At 36.8% G+C, this 20,643-nt stretch overlaps 1 protein-coding gene across 1 annotated transcript in view; it reads right to left on the bottom strand.

Moving 5' to 3' along the window:
* The window catches only part of NEK10 (NIMA related kinase 10), an 80,978-nt gene that overhangs the window by 52,821 nt on the left and 7,514 nt on the right, over positions 1 to 20,643 (bottom strand). The window contains 14 exon segments of the mRNA XM_050971003.1: positions 1,669 to 1,673; positions 8,348 to 8,454; positions 9,180 to 9,301; positions 10,303 to 10,348; positions 10,926 to 10,967; positions 11,920 to 12,048; positions 12,835 to 12,862; positions 14,366 to 14,442; positions 16,492 to 16,553; positions 17,051 to 17,168; positions 17,170 to 17,200; positions 17,698 to 17,922; positions 19,211 to 19,291; positions 20,269 to 20,352. Coding sequence (XP_050826960.1) covers positions 1,669 to 1,673; positions 8,348 to 8,454; positions 9,180 to 9,301; positions 10,303 to 10,348; positions 10,926 to 10,967; positions 11,920 to 12,048; positions 12,835 to 12,862; positions 14,366 to 14,442; positions 16,492 to 16,553; positions 17,051 to 17,168; positions 17,170 to 17,200; positions 17,698 to 17,922; positions 19,211 to 19,291; positions 20,269 to 20,352 — 1,157 coding nt within the window.

A 20,643-nucleotide genomic window follows, 5' to 3' on the forward strand; every position in this document is an offset into this window, starting at 1 on the left:
GACCAGAGGTTTTTGCAGTGTTGATACTTCCCTGTATTAACTGGGCTGCATCATTCCAAATTCCTTCCTTTAGAATTCTTCAAATAATATTTGATGAAGGAAGAGTGTCGAGACATTACAATAATTCATAAATTGAGTTCCTATTGAGAGATTTAGTAAAGGAAAGAAGGCAGCTGAACATCTCAGTTCTGGAAATAGTAGTTTATTTTAATACAACATGAGTGATTACCTGGAGAAAAGAAAGCAAGGGAAAAATCAGCCAGATGGAGTAAATATACTCTCTTCATTTTAAGCTCAGGTCCTCAGAAATGCAGGGATAAAACCCTTTCACTGGCAATTACTTTTTCCAAATTTGGCTAAACTTTGTTGACACCAGCAAGAAACTCCTACATACAAATGGTGCTGCCAGAGCTAAGGAATGTAAAGCACAGGACAATCTGCTTTACATTAAGCATAAGATTTTTTTCTTAGCTTTTTCAAGCCTATAATAGAGATTCAAATGAAAATGAACTGCAATCTGTTGAACTGCATCAAACTAGTGACATTGCTTCTTTTAATTTATTTAAGCATGTGTCTTAATAAATAAATAAATTGGTCTAAAACTTTTAATGCTCCATGATTATTTGGTATGTGATGACAAAAGTTGCTACAATGACTAACAAACAAATGAAATAACTTCTGAGAACTGTGACAGGCCTGTCTCATGTATCATTAAATGAAGATATGACCAAACAGGAAGGTGACCCCTATTAATTAGGGTTTTTTAATTTTTTTAAAATTACTTAAAAAAATAGTCAAGCAACTATACAAGACAATCCTCAAACAGGAAGGAAAATTAAAACAATATGATGTAGTCATAATCCTTTAGATTCTGATCACCCTCCTTCACTTTTTTCACTTGTTTACACTATGTTTAGAGTGGCAGAATAAGAGATAATGAAGCAAGGTGGTTTCAAAAAAGATTAAAAATCTGTGGAAGAGGGCATGAAGGAAAAACAGAACTATGAAAATAGGACTAGGCTGACTTAGCTAGTATCTTAACCTCCTACGTTATGGTCTCTGCAGCTTTCATGATAGCCAAATTGCAGAAACTTTATAAATCTTAGCAGTCTCTTCCAATGAGCATTTTCGATACCTGTAATGTTTTTTTAATTACTCTTTTTATTAAGAGAATCTGGATTTTCATTTGCTGTTTCATTTCCCAAAATTCTTACCTAAATTTTCTTCTGCTATGTAAACAAAACAAAAATTATCCAGATACAACTTAACAACACTGATTCCATATCTGCAGGTTTTTTGCCATAATTTATATCTGAACCCTATTTGAAAATGCCATTAATTTCTCCTAAAATCAAATGCAAAAGATGAAAAGCAGAACAAAAAAAAAAATTAACAGAGTATCAAATTCACCCCATATATGAATTTCAGACCTGCTCACATCAGATTTTCACTGTACCCACTGAGCAATTTCTTCTTCTACCCTGAAAGGTTCAGGATGAGAGAAAAACCCTTTGCTTCTCTTCAGCAAGTTTGCAATTGCAATCAGGCAGGTTTGTGAGCAACTGACTGAGGTACAGAAATTTGGAGTATAAAATTATAACTTCATTTTCTATAAAAACATATGTTAAAATCAAGATAATTTGCAATTTAATCAACAACAGTACATACTTATTCTACTTTTACCCATCAATAGAATTAACTTCTCCTCATTCCCAAACAAAACTTTTAGCTATTCTATCATCCTTTTTTCTGTGTGCTTTTATTAATGCTTTGTAAACAATCTAGTGCTGGTTTTGTGAAGCTTGTAACTTCTGCTCTAGGAACCTAAGCACTGATCCACATCTAGAACTGATATTTGTGGACAGATGTGATCATGGTATTAATCCACCAACAATTTCCAGAGTGTCTGATTTACAATGTGAATATAAAATGTAGAAGATTGTACTCAGCCTGTTATGAAAATAAGTTTGAAAATAAGTTTAAAATAAAATACTACAATAAAGTACTGCAAGGACTTCCTTGAACCTTAGTGTGAAGGGTAGCAATTCTGATTATGAATATTAGTTAAATGAGCCATGTAATCTGCTAAAAAAATAACACTGACTGATTCAAGTGAATCTGAGCAGTGACTAACATATAACAGACACTGGTTATCTCCACCTTATCTCATGGCCACTGCTTCTCTGGACATGGAACAGAATCCAGAGTCAACAGGTGTTTTATACAAGGCACTCAAGCAATTATTCTGAATTATTCTGAATTATTCAAAACTAACAGGGAGCTTTCTTCCAGCAACTCTTTGAACTTTTCAAGTCACATTCAATTAACCATTCTGACACTCCATAGCTGCCTGCTATGATTAGAAGTTTATCCAACAGGTGAGTTGCCTCAAAACAAGCATTCTCTTGCTTATCCTAGATTCAGATCCATACAGATCTTTTCAACTATTTTATCATGTGAACTAAACATTAAACAGAACATGCTTCCTAAAGCAGAGTAGGGTACCCTTCAGAATTCTCCTTGATATCAGCTCTGAAAGGTGTCCAAGTGATTCCACACAGCCTTCTCACCATCAAGGTCTAAACCATACTGCAGCTAAAGGACACTGAGGAAAAGTGATGATCTACAGAGTCTATTTTGTCCTACAAACAGATGCAGCTATGGAGCTCTAGACAGAAATACACTGGGCTAGAACCAAAATACAGCTGCAGTAAAATATAGCTGCAATAAAAGCAGATACACATTTTCAATTTAGAACTGTAACTTCTCAATGTCTTATATAAAAAGGCTGGACAGATTAAAAGGAAAGTCACAGATAATATTGGTTCAATGAATCTCTAAAACCCTGTAACAAAACAACTTTCAACCAGGCTGCACCTAAAATTCCACATTTTTTTGTATGTGTCTGAAACAATACATCAGAGTTTCAGTCTGACCACAGATGTACAGTTTTGGTAATACTTTTCTATCAATTTAGACTGAGATGTCTTACAAAATTGCAGGTTGGCATGATTTAATATTTATGTTTTCATAACACTGGTAGTTCAACCAATTATGATTAAATGCTGTACCAGCATGAGAGATGGTAGTTATGGACCTCTTCCTATGGAATTTATGTCAAAAATTAAACAGAAAATGAGTAAGGTGGGCAGTTCTAGAGACTACAAAACAACAACATACTTAAAGTTCTCCATAGTCAGAAACAGCCCAGCTAGGATCAGATTGTAAATGTCTGTTTACATTTGCAACAACACACAACTTTAAAGAGCTGAAAAAGACTAGGATAATTTAAGTTTAATTGACATGTGTAAAAGATGTCCTGGGAAATACAAAAGAGTTGTACAATTTTCACATTAGAATGAAGCACCTCCTGGGCTGAGAACTTTCATTTCTGTCTTGTGCAAGTTTAAAAACAAAACAATAAAGAAAGATCTGAATAAAGAAAGTATCTAACCACACACATTACTTAAGAAAAAGAAAACACAGTGTGACTATAAATATTCAAAAATTCTTCAGAATATTATTGTAGAATGGCTTGGGTAGGAAGGGATGTTAAGATTATAAAGTTCCAAGCTCCCTGCCATGGGTTAGGACACCTTTGACTACACCAGGCTGCTCAGAGACCCATCTAACTTGATCTACTCTCTTTGAGTTTGAAGCCATATCCCCTTGTTCTGCCACTACAGGCAGAAAAGTCCTTCTCCAGCTCTTTTTTGGTCCCCTTTATGTTCAGAAAGCTGCACAAGGGTCTCCCCAGAGCTTTTTCAACCTTCCCTCATTCCACTCCTCTATCTGTGTAGTGGTTTTGGTTCGCCAGTTTCAGATCTCCCATGCAAAACCACCACAATCCTCTTCATAACCTTCCACTGGATTGACTCCAACAGCTCCATGTCCTTCTTGTGCTGAGGACCCAAGAGCTGGACACAGTACCTCAGGTAAGGTCTCACCAGAGTGTGAGGTATTATCTCAAGTGTTTCTTTTCCAGTAAGACCTATACACATGATATTCAGAGACCATCCCTAGAAGAGGTCCCTCAAATTTAATCTTGCATCCAGGGCAGCAGATTTCTTTGTATGAATTCTTGTTTTCTTCTACCATAGGTCCCTGCCTACCAAGTTCTGCTGGAATTGTTCTACAAGGGCCACCTGTAGAACACTTCTCCATGAATTTGGGACAAATAAGCATAATTCTTTAGCAGCTTTATTGTTTTCCACTCTGACAGCAAGGTGGGAGTGTCTCCCACTCTATGCACTCCTATCCTTTTCAACCAACATAAAAGCAGAAACTGTGTAAGAGATCTTCAAGGGACTTGGAATGTGAGTGGTCCCATTCTCATATACAAGGAACAAAATGCCTATCTGTGAGTACAAGAATTTTCTTAAAGCAGTTCATTGGCTATGGCAGAATTAAAGTCTGAATCTCTAAAAGGTCTTTCTCCAGTATATTGATCACTTCACTATTTTTTTTAATCAAAATACACCCCAATAATCTGAAACTAAGGCACCTCTCTAAAGACAATATTTTTTAAGAACATTAGTTACAGATGAGTGATCTGTCTTTGTTATACTGCCAGCCTGCAGATTCTCATAACAAGAGTTACTATTTCCAGAAGAACTGATTGAGGAAAAGAAAATAGAGCATTATTATAAGATTCTTTTATAAAGCAAAATAATTTCAGCCATATCCTACTTACACAGTCACATGACACTGTTTCACAGGTAGTCCACTACTCTAGTTAGAGCAAGTTTGGGTCAGTTTTCAGATTTGGAAGACTCCAGAAAACTGAATTTTCTATTTAGGATGAGTGTGCAGCTTGTAAACTCAGAAGTTCAGCTTTCAGTAGATCTTAGAGCAGACCTTCTCTTTTTAAAAAGCTGACAGGATAAATCCAATTCAGATTTCTCAGCATTTTAGCACATGCTTCACATTCAACTGACATTTTGTTGTAACTTTGTCATGGTTTAGCCCCAGCCAACAACACAGACTCAATTTTTCACCTTCCCCACTGGGAAGGAGAATTGCAAAAAAAGGAAATAAAACTCATGGGTCAATGTAAAAACAAAATAAAATATTATAATATTTCAGTATTATACTATTATAATATTAATAGAAATTGTAATTAAAAGAATGTGGGGCAGAATAAAACTCAAGAAAAACAAATGATGCTCAGTGCAGTTGCTTACTACCTGCTGAAGGATGCCCAGCCAGTCCATGAGCAGCCATTGGCAACTCCTGGCCAACTTGCCCCAGTTTATGTACTGGGGATGGCATTCCATGGTATAGAATATCCCTTGGTCTAGCTCAAGTCAGCCATTCTGGATGTACTCCCTGCCCCCAGCTCATTGTGCAGCTCCTCACGGAAGAGCACAGAACACTGAAAAGTCCTTGATTTAGAGTATAAACTCCTCAGCAACAACTAAAACCTCAGTGTGTTATTGACATTACTGTTACTCTAAACTCACAGCACTGTGCCAGTTACAAGAAAGAGAATCAACTCTATCCCAAACAAAATCAGGACAAACTTTCACCAAGAGCACTTGAAATGTACTAAATGTACAATACATTTATCCTCAACTGTTGTGAGACATAACCAGTAAGATCACAAATGCTCCAGTCTTTGGCATACATGGACTGTATGAGTTAGGAACAAAACCACAGCATGCATCTATAAAGTACATATTAACTATCAGCAGAGAGAAAGTAAATTCACCTTAATTTCATTAAGGTCATGAAAAAGGAAGGCTTAATAAAATTCAGAAACAATAGATAAAAGTTCTTCATCTCTCTCCAAAAATTCATTAGGTACTACACTTGTACTAGCTGTAGGACTAAATAAAGCAAGTGTTTGTTTAAATACTGCAATAGTTTTGAACTAATTGCTGTAGAAATTATCCAAATAAGTTTCTGTTCTTCCAATTTTCCTGAACTCCTGAAAATCTTTGACAGAAATATAAATGCTTTTCAAGGGCAATTTTGAGCTTATACTTGAAAGTACATTTAGACTTCTCCATATTTAGAATGAACTAAAGATAAGGAAAGGTTGTTGAGACAAGAGTGCCCCTCAGTGGCAGTAGTTGATATAAAGTACAATTATAATTTTAAAATCATATTTGGAATATTTATTTTCATCACTCAAGGACAATTGCTCTATTAAACCACCATTCTTTTAAAACTACATCATTACTAAGAATCTGAGGGGGTTTAGCACAAGCAATTTCATAATGAATTTATTTAAATATTTAGATCATGAGGTAAAAATATTTACTATGAAACAACAGTTGCTAAATATTTATAGCTGAGTGTTTTGTGGATGGGTGTGCGTGTGTGTCTTCAGTTTACTGTGATATTTAAAGAAGAGAGATTGAATTTTGCATAAAGACTTCTCACAACAATTCTGCAGCTTTCAAATTGTTTTCTTTTATGTCATGAGCAGCAAGAAAACAGGCAGTTGTTCTTTGAGAACTTCAAAAATGACAGGATCTGAATTTACAGATAATACCCAACCTGTGTACCAGGTTGTATTAATTTGCTTAAAGACTAAAACTATGCCATGCTTTGTGCTGCTCACACACATAATTCTTTCAAAGTCTGTCCTGGAAACTGCCTAGGTTCCTTCCTCCACCCTGTGGCGATTACAGAAGCATACATCAAGTATATTCACTACTACAGACTTATACAAATAGCACCTCACTGCAGCTGATCTGGGAACAACTGAAGGATGCTAAACAATTTCATGGCAGAATTGGAATGGAATAGACAGCTGTAATACTTTGTATGTTCATTAGCACTTCTTCTCTAATCTGGTTATTTCAATATTCTTGCTAATTTAAATAAAAACAGGCCTTGAAGCACAACTATAGTTTATATATTTTAAGGCTAAATCATCTCCATCATATTTACCATCCATAGATGCAAAAAATATAGCCATGGCTGATGACACAATATTTGCATCAGCAATTATTTTACTTCTGTGCCTGGGAAGGTCATGGAACAGATCCTCCTAGAAGCTATGCTAAGGCTCATGTAGGGGAGGGAGGTGATTAGAGATGGTCCACATGGCTTCAACAAGGTTAAGTCCTTCCTGACCACAGTGACTACATCAGTAGACAAAGGAAGGGCTACAAATGTCATTTATCAAGACTTCTGAAAAGCCTTTGACATGGTTCCCCACAACAGTAATTAATGAGTGGACTGCTAGATGAATAAGAGATTGGTGGGATGGTTGCATCCAGAGGGTAGTGATTGATGGCTCAATGTCCCAATGTCCACCAGTGACAACCAGTGTCCCTCAGGGACAAGTGTTATTTAATATATTCATTGTTGACATAGATGGAGGGATCAGTCTACATAAATTGCAGATGACACCAAGCTGAGTGGGGCAGTTGGCACACCTGGAGGATGGGATCCCATCCAAAGAGACCAGGACAAGCTCAAGAAATGGGCCCATGGGAATCTCACAGTTTAACAAGACCAAGAGCAAGGTGCTGCACCTGGGATGTGAGCAACCCCTTGTATCAGTACAGGCTGGGAATGAGCAGATGGAGAACAGCCCTGGAGAGAAGGACTCGGGGGTGCTGGTGGGTGAGAGGACATGACACAGCCATGGGCACTCACAGCCCAGAAAGCCAAATGTCTCCTGGGCTGCATCCAAAGCACAGTGGGCAGCAGGGCAAGGGAGGGGATTCTGCCCCTCTGCTTCCCTCTGGTGAGACCCCACCTGGAACCCTGCATCCAGCTCTGGGGTCCCCAGCACAGGAAGATCATCAACCTCTTGGAGTGAGTCCAAAGGATTACCAACAAGATCATCAGAGGGATGAAGCACCTCTCCTGGGAGGGGAGGCTGAGAGAACTGGGTTTATTCAGCTGGAGAAGAGAAAGCTCTAGGGTGACCTAATAGTGGCTTTCCAGTACCTGAAGGGAGCCCCTGAGAAAGATGGAGAAGGACTTTTAACAACAGTGCACAGTGACTGGACAAGGGGGAATGGTTTCAAACTGGAAAAGGGTAGGTTTAGATTAGATATTAGGAAAAAAAATTTCTTTACTGTGAGGGTGGTGAGGTACTGGAAGAGGTCATCCATCCCTGGGAGTGTTTAATGTTAAGATTGATGAGGCTGTGAGCAACCTGATCTAGAGAAAGGGCCCCCTGCAGGGGTAGGGTTGAGGTCCCTTTCAATCCAGTCCATTTTGTGATTCAATGATTTCACACAACATTATAATAATACAGTAATTTACTAGCTTCTAAGAATGATAACCAACACCCAGGAATCTGAAACCTTCTCAGAGTTTCAGTAAAGAAATGCTTCTCAGGTACATCTTGAGAAATTGTCTCCAAGCAAAGCAGTTCTACTTAATAATTGTAGCTTTGTCTTTATCCCCCAACATGATATTGTTCACAGTGAGATCTCAATGAACAATCCTTTTCTCTTTATGCAAATAATGAAGAGCTAGACAAAGCTCTGTACTCGGCTCTGGTAAGGCCACACCTTGAGTATTGTGTCCAATTCTGGGCCCCTCAGTTTAGGAGGGACATTGAGATGCTTGAGCGTGTCCAAAGGAGAGCAACAAGGCTGGTGAGGGGCTTGGAACACAAGCCATATGAGGAGCGACTGAGAGAGCTGGGATTGTTTAGCCTGGAGAAAAGGAGACTCAGAGGTGACCTTATCACTCTCTTCAACTTCCTGAAGGGTGGCTGTGGTGAGCTGGGGGTCAGTCTCTTTCTCCGGGCAACAACAGACAGAACAAGAGGACACAGTCTCAAGCTGTGCCAAGGGAGATACAGGCTAGAATTAAGGAGGAAGTTTTTCACAGAAAGAGTGGTCAAATACTGGAATAATCTGCCCAGGGAGGTGGTGGAGTCACCATCCCTGGATGTGTTCAAAAAAAGACTGGATGTGGCACTTAGTGCCATGACCTAGTTGAGCTGTTAGAACATGGGTTGGACTCAATGATCTTAAAGGTCCCTTCCAACCTAGAAATTCTGTGATTCTGTGAAAGCTTAAAACAAACAGAAAGAGCCTCATAAAGATCCTTAACTACAAACTTAATAAAGACACATTAAATTCACAGCTATGTATTAATGACTGATATGATAAGCATTACTTCATCATTTATTAGCCCAAAAACATGGTGCTACTAATTACATGTAGGAAAATCCTGACAAAAAGAATGGAGGCCCTTACTCAGATAAATATATGCCATATTCTCTCTTCTGTAAATTGTTGTTACTTTTCCTTCAAAGAGTGAAACTGTTCTCCCAATGGCACCCCCTCCATGAGCCCCATCACTATATACAATCTGTCATCTCATAAAAGAAATTAATAGAACATTGTATTTATATAGAAATAATTTTTAAATAGACTATTTGAGGTAAAAATGTATTTTAAAAGCCGTTATCTTTTAGTCTTTAAAAATTTTATTTGTACAGATAGATACACCTTAATCTAGTTCTACTCTTTTTTGTTTCAGTTCTTCCTCAATTTATGTCACAGAACTGTAAGGAAAACACTGCCTGATAATCACTCAGCAGGCAGGTGTGTGGTATTTTCCACAAGGGTCACAGGATGAGGGAAGAGACGAGAAAGTTGACTCCATGCTTCAGAAGGCTTGATTTATTATTATATGATAGATAATATATTAAAACTATACTAAAAGAATAGAGGAAAGTATTTCATCAGAAGGCTAAGCTAAGAATAGAAAAAGAATCAATAACAAAGTCTTGTCTCAGAGCGAGACCGTCCGGCCAGGTGATCTGTGATTGGCCCGTAATTGGAAACAGCCTGATGAGGCCAATCACAGATTCCCCCTGTTGCATTCCACAGCAGCAGATAAGAATTGTTTACAGGTTGTTCCTGAGGCCTCTCAACTTCTCAGGAGGAGAAAAATCCTAAGGAAAGGATTTTTCATAAAACATGTCGGTGACACAGGTGTGTGTAGGTAACTCTTTATTGAAAAGAAAATTAAAACAATATGGTTGGCAATCTGTATCATTCACTCTACTACTCACCATAGCTTTTCTCCCTATTTAGCATTTCAATTGTACACTTCGGATTTTTAGAGGAGAATAATGATGCTTGCTGCATGTTTACATTGCATCTAGTTTTAGTGATAGATAAACAAATACAAATACTATTTCTCTTTTTTTTTTCTTTCAATTTTAAAGGAATATAGGCCTGTTTGAACTTGTAGCAGCTCTGGAAGGAAGACTATTGCTCAAATTTGACAGGCTCCTGCCAACCTGTAAGTGGTTTTATTATATATTTCTTCATTATGTATAATGTGGTAATTCTGTATACTTATACTCACTTTCCAAGAAGGTTCTGTAATACCATACAACATTTGGGTGATACAGCTACAATGAGGAAAGAAATGTAGATGCTTAGAATAGTTAAACTGATGGCACAGTATATAAAATGTTTAGCTACACATAGGAAGGAAGAATATTACAAAGATTCCATAAATTGTTTAGGAACTCCAGTGCACCTTCCTTCACTGTTACCCCAAATGCAGAGAAATGTTGCACATTACTAGAGTAATCAGCAGGAAAATAGGGTACTATTCCCGGCTAAACACCCCCAGCTTCCTCAACCACTGCTCACAGGACTTGTGCTCCAGACCCTCCACCAGCTCCGCTCCCCTTCTCTGGACCAGCTCAAACACCTCAATGCCCCTCTTGTAGTGAGAGGCTCAGAACTAAACACAAGATGCAAGGTAGTGCTGCCTCACCAGTGCTGAGCGCAGGGGGACAATCACTGCCCTGGTCCTGCTGGCCACACTGTTGCTGATACAGGCCAGGATGTCTTTAGCCTTCTTGGGCACACTGCTGGCTCATGTTCAGGCAGCTGCCAACCAGCATCCCCAGGTCTCCTTTTCCACCAGGCAGCTTCCCACATGAGAGCTCACAGTTAATAATTCAGAATGCCTTTGACTCCTTTCATTGCAAGGAGATGTTGTCCCTTATGTTTTCTAACCTACAAACAAGGTAAAACCTTTGTACAATAAATATAGGATGGGGATAGGAAGAATGGTATTATGGCTACCAGATTAGTTACCAGAGCCCAAAATTTTCTCACAGAATATGTAATCATTGCTTTTTTTTTTTTTGTGTATGGTGTGATTAGCAGAAGAACTACAATCCAACAGTACAGGTTAGCAGTACACTTCTAAACTTGCACAGTGTTTGAAGCAATATTATCTGGGCCCAGTGTTGTTTTTCAGATGAAACATGCTTGAATTTTTGTGGTTTTACACAGATTGATTAGTCTTTGGAATAGACAAATGCTGTTAGTGGAAAGGAATTAAGAGAAAATAAGGTAGGGAACTAAGAGATACACTAGTCAATCGTCAAAGTACAACATGGAACAAACAAAATCACAGCAAACACTAACAATCTCAGATCCATAAAGGTCTATTTGGACCTACATTTCCCAACTAAAATTCACAAGACAGTTGTTCCTAGAACAGATATTAGACCCTCTTTGTCACCGACATGTTTTATGAAAAATCCTCTCCTTAGGATTTTTCCCCTCCTGAGAAGCTGAGAGGCCTCAGGAACAAATTGTAAACAATTCTTATCTGCTGCTGTGGAATGCAACAGAGGAAATCTCTGATTGGCCTCCTCATGCTGTTTGCAATTAAGAGCCTATCACAGATCACCTGTCTGGCCGGTCTCGGTCTGAGAAGACCTTTGTTTACACATTCCTATTCTATTCTTAGTTTAGCATGGTAGTGAAATCCTTTCCCTCTATTCTTTTAGTATAGTTTTTATATATTATCTATCATATAATAATAAATCAAGCCTTCTGAAACATGGAGTCAACTTTCTCGTCTCTTCCCTCATCCTGGAACCCCTGTGAACGAGGTAACACCTCTTCATGAAGCTTCTCCTCAAATCTGTAAAATAATAGCAAAAGAAAGGTTTGCCTTATATATAGTTCCAAAAGCTCCACTGCCAAGGTGCTCTAAAATTGCATCATTTCCTACATGATTTGTGGGTGCCTTATTCTGATTCATGTTCTCAGGACTTTCAGCGATTTGCTTCAATACATCCTCCTAGTCATAAATTAAATGACAAATAAATAAATTTCAAATATTTTATGCCTTTCTTGTGCTAAGAATGTGCGAGAATACAATTTCTTAAAACTATGAAGGTTTAAGGTTTTTACTTACCTTTAAAACAGCTACTGGCAGGTGGTTAATATGTATGCTTTAATACAACTCATCTTTGGCTCTATTTGTCAAGACTCAATGATATGACAGATTTATAGCTGAGCAAATAAAGACAGTCATGAATTAAAATCACTAAGGTAGCATGGCAGAAGGAAGATGAAAATTTCATCATTGTAAACACACACAACGGGGAAGCAGAGAAACCACACAAGCACTGCAAATATTCTTAAGAAAACTATCTGTGAAACTCAAAAAGGATACTCCAATATCTGCAACTCTATTTCATACCAGCAACATTTTCAAAGGCAATGCAGGTAGCAGTAGGAGAAGCTGAACAAGGTTTCATAAACTTCTTGTCCAAAACAGACTTTGTTTTCATATGTGATCATTAAGTTCCTTATTAATTCATACCGTTTCACATTCAACCCAACTACAGCTGCTTAGCTGCTCTTGTGAGTTATTTCCAACACATTCTGATGGAATCTAAAAATCTCAGTGGGCATAAATTAAGCTCCTTACAGTTGTGTGAAGCAACTATACTGAGCAAATGCTTCAGTTTGTTAGACTACATGTTAGCTCCATATACCTACCCACCAGGAAGGTTTGTATTTATCTCATCCTTAAGATGAAGTGCATTATAAAATCTCCCTGTAGTAGAAAGATACCTACTGTACCAAATCTGCCCTCAAATTCTAATCTAGAAAAATTGTGCAGAGAAAGATGACACTAATTAATTAATTAATTTTAATTATATATTTTATTTTTTTAATATTAATTAATATTTTAAATTAATTAGAATTAATTTTTTGGGGGGGTGGAAACCCCTTTCTTTTCTATCCAAGCACACCTACCTGATTAGATAGGGGAGTAGCTATAGACCCATTTTAGGGGCTCTGTCAGAACAAAGACCATGTGAGAGGCAGGATCATGAATGCATTCAGCTGTGCTAAGGACTTTGTCAACGGGAGCAGCAGCAGCAGCAGCTGTGCTCATGCCTTGTTGGAATCCTGGATGCTGAGAATTTTAAACTTTCTGTACTGAAAGGCACAAACTTGCAAGAGAGAACTGCATTTGACCTGAGGCTGTGGAAAAGACTTCCAAAATTGATGAATAGCACTGGGATTACAGGTGTGTAGTTGGTTAGAAGTGAGCAATATCACACTTGGGAAACTTAAAGTTTGGGGGTTTAGAATATAGTAATAAATATGAAGCAAGATGGAGGTTTTAGGACAGATGCAGGTTGTTCCTCTTCACCTTCTTCCTTCTTCTTCATGGGTTTGTGTGGTATTTTGTAATTGGGCAGAAAAGTCCTCATTGCAGGCTTTGAGGGATCACTTATTGGGTTAAAAGGGAAAATAATCTAGGTGTCAGTTCTTAATTGGATAGTTTAGTCTTAAAAGACCTTGGAACAAGAGACAGTTAGCTATTTTGTGCCTTACTAATGAAAGTCTGCAGAACTCATGGTTGTGGGGCTGTTACAGTGGTAAGAAACAATAAACACCTGAGTCCAAACATGAAATACTGTCTCAAGCGCCTTCAATCCCGACCTTGACAGAGGTGGAAAATACAGAGAATCCACAGTCCCTGAACCCCCCAGCCCTACATTATCATATCTTAGAGAGACACTCACCACTGCACACAGCCTGAGAAAAGCTGCCTCGTAATTAATTACTACTGATGACCTTTAGCCTAAATTGACTCTAACCAGTACATGTACAGGGATAATGACGTGCAAAACCAAGAGCCATTCCATGCTTATTTGGCCTATATTTATTCTACACTTAAGTTTTCTCTTTTTATATGCTGCCTTCATGTATTTTATTTAACATCCACAGAAAAATGCTCCAGAAATAAACAGATATTAGTAGAGTGTCAAGTCTAGGGCAAGTTTCAATGAAAATCAAGGCTCTGTAAAGAAGATCTGATGCTAGACAGCCCGATAAAGTAGAGGAAAGATTATCACAAGAAAAATATTAACTTTCCTTTACACTATATGAGGTGCCAGAAACAAAGTAAATCAGAACAGACATTGAGTCTATGTTTAACTTCCAGTTTCTGGGCTATTTGTTGTTTTGGGGTAGAGGATTCCCCTTTAAATATGGGGTTTTTTTCTACTTTACTTCAAAATAAACTTTAATTCATAAAAAATTCTCAGGGACTGTTGTGGCTTACATTGTGCAATGATAATAAAGGGAGTTACCTGTAATAAACTGGCTTTTTCAGCATCCTTTCTTTCTTTAATAAAATTAGCTTTGCTATTGTATATACTGCAATTGCCTGGAAGCAGAAAAAGGTCAGCATTAATAGTGCCCCTTTGCATGCAAACCACAAATAAAAATCAATTTTCAGATAAATCAGAAGCTAATAGTAATGGACAAGTTCTCAACATCCTTTTGCCCACCTAAAATATAAGCTTAAATGTGTATAGGAATGAAATCGTTGCTACATTTAAACTGATACCACAAAGAGAGCCTGTGAACAGATAAAGAAGACATGCTTTTATCTCTATAGGTGAAGGAAATTGCAGCAATAGATCTCCTGTCACCATGTGGCACCAGATTTTGAATTGTCACAAACAAAATTGAAAAAATAAATTGGAGAAACACCAAAAGCGATAGCCTGAGAAGTCTGTCCATGTCTCCAGAATTTTGTGAAAGCCATACTGAACTCAGCTTCCATTTTCATGCAAGCATGTATCCTCCACTGTTCTATCCACTCGGTAGGTCTGATAGATGGGCACTGGTAGATTTAGTTGGAGTACTGCTCTCAATTACTTGACAAGGTCCCTGATGGACACTATTCTCCTCTTTAGCAGACTTGAATGGAATATGTGTCAGCTCTGCAGAGGCCCTTCTGCAGTTCCTGATGTTTTCTTCTGCTGTTCAGAAAGGCAGAATTAAGCTTAGACCACGGTTAAGCTTGGTTTTGTGCTGTGCAGTGGAGCCATTGAGTAAAACACATTCTGTCTGCTACCAGAAATACTGCAGACTGTTGCCAAGACTGTGACAAGGACAGAGGACAGACAGACAGGTAGAGAGCAGCTACAGCAGAAGCAAAATTCCCAAGAGCCCTTTGACACCAATGATATAAACCTTTTCAGGGTACTCAGAATGACTTCCTTGGCACATAACTGAAAAAGCTGCACACCTTTTTCCTCTGTTTTTAACCCAAGTGAGTTGCTTCACCTTTTTTACTATGCAACTCTTGAAGTTATATTAAAAAGAAAGAGGTAGCATTTAAAATTACTACAGTGGTATTGGAGGGTGGAACTGCAATTGAAATGAACATGCTTGAGGCTATGTCCTGATCTGACAGGGGGATGTTGGCTGGTGTTTAAACAAATGGAGAGGTCGGTGTCTTTTAACATAATGAGCAGAAGAAGTTACATTTGAAACACCATCTCCAGCTCTGCACATTGTACCATCAATTTTTAAGTGATTTACTGACACAACAGTCACCATGCACTGCTGGGGCAATGCAGACAACCTCTCTGTTAAAACCATTTAATTTAAACAAGTGATACTTTATTTTACTGAAATCAGACTCAGCATAAAATAAATCATTATATTGTTTAGATAAAAGTTGTCTAAATCAGTACAGCTTATTGACAATTTTAGTGCCCAAATATAATAATTTTTTTCCTAGACGTACTTTCATTTATTTTCTCTTAACCAATAGTTTTGAAATATTCACAAATTTCTTTCCTGTTCATATTTAAGGTTCTTGTTCTCTCATTTCCTCCAGGAATACATCTAGTTGGGTTTTAAGCTAACTTGAAGGCTTTGATTTAACATTTAGAGTTTAACAGCTGGCTACAGCTTTTAGCTGATATTAATGCCCTTAATATCTTTGACTAAGTCTGGAATACACTTAGGGATTTTAAGAATGGTTTATCCCTGGAGATAGAATGCCAGGAAGTTCTCTCAGAAATACCACACTCTTACGAAAAGAGAAATAGTTTGTGAAACAGCAACATGTCAATTTTTGGCTGCATAGTTTTTTTGCAATAAACATCCAGAAATTCAGAATTTGCATTTCTCAGTTTATTCTATGATTACTTTTATTTACTATCCTATTTTGAATATGACAAAAGCATGGTAAGAGATGCCAAAATGAACCTTGTCTGAATAAAGCTGTTTATCCTTCCAGACACCTATGTTGATAACCTTTGTGTCTATGTCTCTGTGTGTAAAATTATAAAGAAACAGAAATACTAAAGTTATAGACAGGCATATTTCCAATCTCTTAAATTATGATAACAAAGAACGACAATTACGTGAAATTATAAACTATAATGCCTTACTTTACTGAATAAAATCTTCCTACCTGTACAACTTGGTAAGCATTAATCTCATTGAGCACCAATTCAGTAATTGCAGCACAACAAGCTAGAATAAAAATTCAGAAGTAACATTTAAGACCATTTGACTCTATTGGGAAATCTCCTCCAATAGGAATTTGCTCCATAACTACAGATGAATCCTCACCTTACTAGAAGTCATTAAAATTCCACTTTGAAATCATATGATTCATATAGATATTTCATAGAAAATTTAAATAGTGAAGAAAAATATGATCAAATAATTTCATGCTAAACACAAAACTAACTAACTAACCAAATAAATAACTTTTTTGTCACTGTTTTTACAGGTGAAGAAATACATATGATTCCCAGATTCCTAATGCTTTATGCTTTGCTTTCTTCTAACAAAAGCATAATTTTTGAAAATAAGTGCTGGTATCACACATTTGAAAATAAACAAATCCAATTTGATGCTCCTACTCCCTAAAGCAGGTGTAAGTATTTACAAATGTGTAATATTTTGAATCCTTTTGCACAAGTGTATGTAAAGACATAACAGAGTATTAGACCTTGTAAACCTACCTGCTTGAAGTGAGAAAGTATTTTCTTGTATCTCCTTCGGTCTCAGCTCATCTGACAAATGAAAATACTGTATTCTCCCTGCTGCATTTGCCCTAGATAAACTTCCAACTGAAGAGTTTGATACAAGGGTCAGATGCAAGACTTCTTTCCCTGAAAGAAAAAGCAAAAAAAGAAAATCAAGTTGCAGTCCTAAAAATGGCTAAATATGCCATTGTTAACCATTCCCAAAGTTCTGAGAATTTGTATGTTTTCACTAAATTAGCCAATACACTTTGAAAAAGCAAACAAGCCTTTAAACAGAAAATTCCTTTACCATGTTCATCAATTATATTCACAATTCTAGCTCACTAAATAGGAGTCTGATTAATAGGAAAACTAAACAGACAGTAATGCCATATTTATGACTTATTTATTTAGTTTATACATTAAAAATATGAAAAAACACCTTAGGATAACAATGTAATACAAAAGGCTGGGAAAAATATTGCTTATTCAATATGTTCTAAATAGTCTTTTAAATTTTGCTGGCATCACATGCAGCTGAACAAGCCAAAGATGCTCTTTGATAAAATCAGCTTGGTCAAATACATCTAAAAAGAACAAACAATCTTGTGCAATTGCCACAATGTTGAGGACTGAAAACCTACTCCTGTAACATATGAAGGAGCTGCTTGATTCTATCCCAGATCCAAATTTCCACACTAGCCTCAGGATCTTCACAAACCTGTACCAGAATCCACACTATTCTCCATAGAAGTTTGATGTGATCAGAATGGAGCAAACTGAGCAAGACTGGAACTCCTACATACATTTTTATTTGCTCTTTGACTCGTGACTCTGCACAAAGGAGTCATAGCAACTCTGCTGTGATCCTAAAAAAAAAATTCAGCAAGAAATTTTACCAATAACTCCATCATTACTTTGTATTGTCAGTTAGAAAAGGGGAAAAAAACCACAGGAAGTTAAAAAAAAGAACAGAGATCTCCTATTAAAAAAAAAAAAAGTTAAAGAAACTTAAAGTCACTGCAACCTGGTTAAAGTCAAGCAGGCATACCCAGCCAGGATGGGAGGTGGCCAGGAGGGCTGCAGTCATCCGTGCTGCCATCTTCTGATTAATGGCATTAGCAGTACAAATAGCACTGCATGAACTTGTAAAGTCCATCTATGGAACTCAAATAGCCTAGTTCCACAGATAACACAAAAATCTATCATTCTTCTCTAGTAGAGTTTGAATATTATATTTAGAAAGTGATTGGATATATACCCTAAAAGGCTTATATAAGACTTTCATCAACTACAATGAAGGTGGACTTCCCATAGGAAATATGGTTAAGGATATCCATTTCCACTTTAAGCAAAAAAGCTCCATGTGTGTTTAATGAAACACATATCTGAATTTTAAATTATCCTTAACTGACACTGAATTTCATAATCTTCCTGTCTACATTCAAATTATAACTCTTACATCTAACTTTTGATTGAGATATAACCCAGAATTTTCAAACACAGAAACTTAGTAAAACCTTTTCATACATTAATTTTGTCTATTCTTAGTCACTTATATGTGTGAAATAGTTATGCATGAAACTTTTAAAACCTCATCAGAATTTTAAAGGTGATATGTGATGCATTATTAAATTTGAAGTCTTTCTGTTTTTCACTGAAATTCAGTAATGCTTTGCTAGCAGTCTTAGCTGAGATGATTAAATAATTGAAGAAACATTGATGATTTTCTGATGAAGAGGATGTGGGATGGGATTCAGCCTCTGGCATAAACTACAGCAGCTCTAGGTCTTGCAGTTTTACAAGTTTATACTGGGCATCCCAGGAACTGACAGGGCACAGCATGCTTTTCCATCTAACCACTCAGGTCTGCCAGGAGCAATAGAGATGCACCAAGAAAAGTGATTGTTATTACTTTATGATAACGTTGTAACTCATTTGCACTGGAGGCCATCAGTGGAGAGAGGAGATGGATTACAAAGAGACTGCTGGAAAAGATTTTGCTGTGTCAGTATGTGACTGAAAATACACAGGTATCAGAATTTGACCTTGGGTATATTCAAGTGGCACATATTCTAATTCCTCTAAATACAGGCATCCCTAAATAAAAAAGTAAAAATTCACTTTAACACAATTTATTCACACACAAAGTTTCACCTGGTAGAGAGAAAATCGTGTTCATGAAATATCACCAGCAAGTTCTCAACAATCTCATTTATCTCCTCCCTACATTCTGGGCTACAAATTGATTATTTCTGGCATTTATATCAGATGAAATTATATGAACAACACACACTGCTCTTTAGCCTCCTTCTTTGTACATTTGACGAATTCTTTTTCCCCAAGTCTTAAGTAATAATACCAAATTGTGCACACAAGCACTTAAAGCCACAAATATACACTGGGTCAAGAGAAACACTGCAACAATTTTCCAGTTTTCCCAGTACAAAAAAAAAAGTAAATGTGAATGTGTAAAAATAAAGACACAACTATATTTTATGTCTTACTGGTAATTAAGGAAATGGAATTCATTTTTAAAAACAACCACGATTTCGATGAACATTTGTAATATACCCTAAACACTTTCTTGCCCAGTCCAAATGTAACAAAAAATCCTACACTCCATTCAGTGAAGAAAGTTAAATGGAAGTTGAAAATGTATGTGTAACATAATTTAAATTAACACAGATATTAAAAACAAATTAAACTGAATCAGAGTTTTGGGAAGTCTGGGAGACAGCAGATCAATAACAGCAGTTTTTCTTCTATAATACCATTGTAGATGAAAGTTCCTCCATCCCCCTTTTTGCTCTTTTTTCCCCTTTTAATCCTTATTTAACCACTAATTAATGAGAAGAGGGCACATATACATGGATTTGGCTGTATGAGTTTATTATTTACTACACTGAACAATATTCTACCTGATTATTGGGAGGCTGTTATATTAAGCTGAGGACAGAAGATTTTTACATGTAGGAAGTCAGTAGGAATTCCAGAATCCTGCATGAGGATTGCAAAGACAGATTCTGTGAATCCAGAGCCATCCACATGAACAAGAAGCCTGTTGCAAGGAACAAAGTTTCTATTTAGTTTCTATTGCTTCAATATAAAATTAAAAACATTTAAGTTTTCCTCATAAAGAGCAGTTTTACTGTTCTGTCAAGAGAAAACATTAAAAAGCTTTTGTTAATTATGGCACATCAAGCTGAACCTACCATTCTACTAAGCGAGTCAGCACAAGGAGGACACCAAAAAACACATGACTATCTCTGGCAGACAATAAATTTATTAAGGTCTGGGAAAAAAATGAAAAAAAAGGTAAGTAAATGTCTGATTCTCTGTGATTCTGTGTAGATATATATAGTATATTACTTTATTTTATAACTCAGAAACATATAGAAACATTTAATGAAAAGTAAAAATTAAGATACCAAATCTTTACACAACATGTTAAAAGTTTCAGGTACATTTAAAGTACACTTAAACACCTAAAATCATAGAATATACCCAGTAGGACAAGCAAAGATGTTTCTTCTCAAACTACAATTAGTATCTCTTTGACTGCTAAAATGTCTCTATTACACCATTTT

Source organism: Serinus canaria, chromosome 2 (genome assembly GCF_022539315.1).
Source record: "Serinus canaria isolate serCan28SL12 chromosome 2, serCan2020, whole genome shotgun sequence".
In the NCBI taxonomy this organism is placed as follows: Eukaryota; Metazoa; Chordata; class Aves; order Passeriformes; family Fringillidae; genus Serinus; species Serinus canaria.